Source organism: Notamacropus eugenii, chromosome 6 (assembly GCF_028372415.1).
Source record: "Notamacropus eugenii isolate mMacEug1 chromosome 6, mMacEug1.pri_v2, whole genome shotgun sequence".
NCBI classification, from domain to species: Eukaryota; Metazoa; Chordata; class Mammalia; order Diprotodontia; family Macropodidae; genus Notamacropus; species Notamacropus eugenii.
Window position 1 is genome coordinate 317,434,721 of NC_092877.1, and position 5,165 is coordinate 317,439,885.

The following is a 5,165-nucleotide window of genomic DNA, read 5'->3' on the forward strand; positions in this document are numbered from 1 at the left end:
CTGCAGCTCCAGTCATTCTCAGACAAGAGCTCACAGGATAGTTGAAGTTATGGTTTATAGACAAAGGAAAATATAGGGGCATGTGAGATCTGACAGGCTTGGGAAATGTCACAGAGGAGAAAACTGAGAGTCAGGTATTAAGTAATAAATTTCTGATCTCTGGAGGAATATTATAATAATAGGAGAGTAAGCATCCGTTCTTCATCTCCTCTGGGTAGAGGACCAGGCTAGAAAATTTTGCTGGTTTCACAGTGAGAAGAAATAAAGTTAGATGGTAGAAGGAAATTCCTGACAGAAAGCTGAGGGACATGTTACAAGAGACTGAGGAACTTTGTTAAATCTTTTCTATTTGAAAAATCTTTATCAAGTAGAAGTGGGGGTTGTTTAGAGGGGATGGAGGCCATTGTGTGTGGAGAAAGACAAGTGGATGAGGTGAACTAACTCTGCAGGGGAAGAGGGAGAGGTGATAATGACTTCTAGAATGAGGACACGCCCTGAGGTTGGAAGCGTCTTGCCACTACTGAAACTTCAAGATGATGCAGAGAAATGTGAACTGGTGAGGCAAATTCAGTGCCTTTATTGATGGTTCTGGGTCCAGATGTGTCAGATGCTCATGGCGACCCTTAAAGGGGGCAAATACAGCCAAATTTAGTGCTGGACTCTTCGAATGGATTGCAGCTGGTTGGTATGGGCCTGGGTACCAAACTCGCTGTATTTTCGAAACTCTCCACTATGCCGGTCCTGCTCCAATACATACTGGTAGCCCCGGAAGCCAGGATATTGGTAGCCTACCCACCTAGGTACATGGAGAGAAAGGAATAGGTTATGAAGGGTCTTTGGTATCTTCCTGGAAGCCTTCTGTGCTGGGCATCTATGGCCACTACATTTTTCTCCCTTGTGGGAGTCATCATCCTTATTAGTCTGGATTCTCTGTTCTCCCTTTCTTTCTTGCCTGTCATCTTTGCCCAGTTTCCTGACTCCAAGTGTTATATTTCCTTATCACTTCTCCTTAGTTCCCTCTGTCCTCCCTTCCCCATCGTCCCTTTTCAGTTCTTTATCTCCATGATCCTTCTTCCCTATCATCCTTTCTTGGTCTCAGTTTCCCTGTTTCCTTTTCCCATCATGCCTCCCTAAACCCCTCTCCCAAATCCCTTGCTTGTTGCCCTCTCAATTACTGTCTCTTTCTCCATCTGTTTGCCTTGTCTTCTGCTTCCCACCAAACCCTTTTACTCAGTTTCCCATTCCAGTCCCCAGCACTCACGCTCCTGAGGTGACTTTGAGGGAGCCCACATCCTTGCTGGCCCAGCCCATGGCAGGCAGGGATGGATAGTCATCACTCAACTCAAATTTGCAGCCCTGGAAGTTTTCACCCTCATAAAGGGTCACTCGACTGTCACTGTGATTCTGAGGGCCCAAAGAGAAGTAGAAGGAAGGTTGAGGAGAGAGATGCCTCTTCTATACTTCTCAGAAAGGTGATTCTAATCTTCCCCTCTACCATGCCAAGCAAACTAACATATACATAGACGTACACATTTCCACTTCTCTCCCTCAACCCATGCACAACTGCACCCAAGGAGTAATGAGAGGAGTCCAATCAATTTCCTGATTCTACATTTCAAGCCTCCATACAGGATCGAGGCCTGGGTCTCTTAGCTGAACCCTTCTTTCAGGGATTTTATGAAATGAGGATGCTGGGAGGTGGGGGTTTCCTCAGAAAGAATGACAGCTGCAAAGGATTTCTTTAACTCTTCTGTCCTTATTGATCAAACTACCACTCTGGGGCAGCTAGGTTGTGCAGTGGATGTAGCACCAGCCCTAGAGTTCCTGAAGACCTTGAGTTCAAATCCAACCTCACAGGCTTGACATTTACTAGCTGTGTGACCCAGACCTTGTGCCTCTTCAAAAGGAAAAAAAAGAAACTGCCATTCTCCCAGTGTCTCAGGTTTCTAACCTAAAGTCATCTTTATCTCTTCTTTCTTGCCCTTCATATCTATTCAATAGACAAGCCCTGGTTTTTCTACCTCTGAGATATCACTGGAATCCAGTTCCTCATTTACACTCCTTCTGCCAAACTCCTACTTTATCTCTTCTCCCCAGTCTTCCCACCTCCTATGTTCCAGCTCTCACATTCTCTTTACAGTGGTCATGACACACTTAAAAACCTTCAGTGGTTCCCATTGTTTACTGAATAAGGTATAAATTCTGACTGACATTCAAGGCTCTCTGTGATAACGATTACAAGCAATAGTTGGCATTTATATAGAGCTTTAAGGCATGCAAAACACTTTATAAATATTCTCTTACTACTCAACCTTACCTCAGATTGCTCTTTTTTAGCTGGACATGAGTCAGGATAGACTAGACTTTTTTCAGTTCACTCATTTCCAGACCACAATTGCCATCCTGCTCATCTTTGCTCATTTCTGTCTCTTTATATATGTTTAGAATTGACTAATGCTGCTTCGTCTTTATTTGTTGAAGTCCTTCTCCCTCTCAAGTCCCAAACTGGATTCCATCTCCTTCATAAAGCCTTCCTTGTGCCTTTAGTGAAAGTGATCTTGCCCTCCTCAAATTTTGAATAGCACTTTTCCGGGACCTCTCATTTGCATTTATGCCTCCTATAATTTATATATTTGTCCTGTCCTCAGTAGAGTGTAAGTTCCTTAAGATCAAGGCCTCTGTGGCATCCATCTCTAGATGCCCAGCCACATCTAGCATAGTGTTTTACATAAAGAAGATAACTTCAAACGCATTTGAGGAAACTAAGACTTGGGGAGGTGAGGTAACTCAACAGCAATGAATAGCATCCACGGGATACAGGGGAAAGGGCACAAGATTTCAAGTCCCGAAGACCTGGGTTCAAATACGGCCCTGCTGCTTACTAGCTGTGGGACGCTGGGCACTTTGTCTCACCTCTTTCAGTTTCCCCATTGGTAAAATGTGGGAGTTGTACTAAATGGTCTCTAAGATTCCTTCCAACTTTAGATCCTGTGACCCATGAAAGTCTGGTCACAGTCTAGAGTTCTTCCCCTTCCCCACTGAATTGACTCTCAATGCATAAGGGAAGAAAGTCGTGGGAGATAGCATTGGACTCTCAGCACCTCCTTCTTTGCTTTTTCTGTATCTCCTTCCCCTCTCTCTCCGATTCCACAGCCCTATATTCATTAAATTCAACATAGTCAACACAGAAATTCAACATATATAGAAGACTGGCCTCCTGGTAATTGCCTTTTGACTCCACTCCTAACCCTGTTCACTATTCCTCACCCACCACCACACACACTCTAACCCTGATTTTTCCTGCATTTTTTTTTTTACCATCCCTCTAATCTAAATCGATCCTTATTTTGCCCTCCTCACAGTACCCTAAGTGAAGGCCTGGGAGATGACCTCTCTCTACTCTCCTCCCCCCCCCCCCCCCCCCCCCCCCGCAGCCAGCCAGTCAAGCTACTCCAGGTCATTCTGCTCAGAACCTTGGGGGCAGATGACGCCTTAGGATACAGGGAGCGGGGTGGTTGTCTGCGTGCTGTAAGGGAAGAGGTGGTTCTAACAGGTTCTTAGAGCTGGAGCTATCGGGCAGCTGCGGTGGAGTAGGGGTTGAGGGTTCGGGACTCACAGCGCAGAGCAGGGGCCGGAAGGAAAGAAGCTGATCGGTTCTATAGCCGCTGCTGCCGCTCCACGCAGTAGATCGAGGATAGTCGCCCTTCTCCAGGATGAACTGCTGGCCCTGGAAATCCGGGTACTCGAAGCCCACCCATCTGGGAGAGGAGGTGGGGGAGGAGTTGCTACCCTCCCCAGAACCACCACCCCATCGCCTCTCTTAGAGCAAGGACCTTGGGAGGACCCAAACCCTTTTCCTCTCTTGTAGGGATTACACATGGTTGAGACTGAGATTTCAGGTCCTACCAGCACTGAGTCTGACTGCGGTACTTTCCCGGAAGACCATTTGGAAAAGGAAAGGAACATATCTCTGCGTCCTAAGAATCTAGACTTTAAAGGTTTGGAGTCTTAGGATCTCGGAGTTTGGGGTCTGGATAAGAGGCAGAGAATATCGGGAGGTTTTGGGGGGGGCTGGGAGGATGAAGAGTGGGGTGACTCACGCGCCGCTTTCCACCTTGACAGAGCGCACCCTGCGAAAGCCACTAAGCTCTCGGATGCTGGAACAGTCGCTCATCAGTTCACAGCGGCGGCCCTGGAAATTCTCTTCCTCCCAGAGAGTGAGGCGGGCTGGGCTTGAGCCCTGAGACAGGGTGCCGCTCATGTTCTCTGCAACGAGATGGACAGACTCCTGACTTAGGGGTCAGCGCCCAGGCTCCCGGTTTCCGGGAGATCGCCGATGTCCAGTCCGGGATCAGAAGCAGGCGGGGTCGCGGGCCTCCAGTAGATTCTCTTGCACCGCGGATACGTGTGCCACCTTCACTCCCAACACAACCTGTAACTTCCTAGACTAGAAATGCCCCCGAGCTGCGGCTCCTTCCGGGGATGCAACCCCCAAAGAGTCAGGAAGGGAGCAGGAGCTGGGCCGTGAAGCTGGAAACGAGGTCTTAGGGATTGGGAATTTGGTCCATCGACCGAAGGGAATTGAGGCTTGGAGGGTGGGGGGATGGTGGAGGGGGAAGGACCGACAGGCTCTCTCCTTATTTTCAATGCCCTTTTCAGCCCCAGATTTCTCTTCAGATTCTCATCTTCCCGTCCTAAGCCCTTTAACCACTGGATGCCTAGTACTCACAGGGCGGACTCCGGCAACTCTGGGGCTGTTGACAAGTTGGGTGCTCGACTGTGAGAGGCTGACATTGGGAAATGGCCTTTATAGTCCTCCCTCTGTAGCCCCCAGGCCCTGCTGAAACAGCTGAGCTGAGTCAGCGGTCAGGCTGGTGTCTAGTCCTGTTAGCCGCCCCAGGAAACAAGAAGCTGTCAGGCCTTCCAGCCCTGGCCCCACTCCCAACCATTCCTGACCACCAACCCCTGGCAGAATAGAAAGTGCTGAGCCACCTGTCCAGGCACAATAGTTAGAAGCTGACTATGTGATTCTTTTCTTCCTGAACAGTGGAAATGGAGATAGGGGCAGCCAGAGGTCATCTTGGTCAATCCCCTGCCTCCTGACACAACCCACAACCCCTCTTCCCAGGCCAGACAAACACACTGAAAGATACTTAAGTTTACAT

The 5,165-nt window shown here is 48.5% G+C and overlaps 1 protein-coding gene across 1 annotated transcript; it reads right to left on the minus strand.

Moving 5' to 3' along the window:
- Positions 1 to 559: 559 nt before the first annotated feature.
- Positions 560 to 4,266, minus strand: CRYBA2 (crystallin beta A2). The gene is made up of 4 exons (XM_072620860.1): positions 4,101 to 4,266; positions 3,617 to 3,758; positions 1,262 to 1,404; positions 560 to 796 (listed from the first exon to the last, which is right to left on the minus strand). The coding sequence occupies exons 1-4, from the start codon at positions 4,259 to 4,261 to the stop codon at positions 649 to 651; spliced, it is 594 nt and encodes a 197-aa protein (XP_072476961.1). The 5' UTR covers positions 4,262 to 4,266; the 3' UTR covers positions 560 to 648.
- Positions 4,267 to 5,165: the final 899 nt, after the last annotated feature.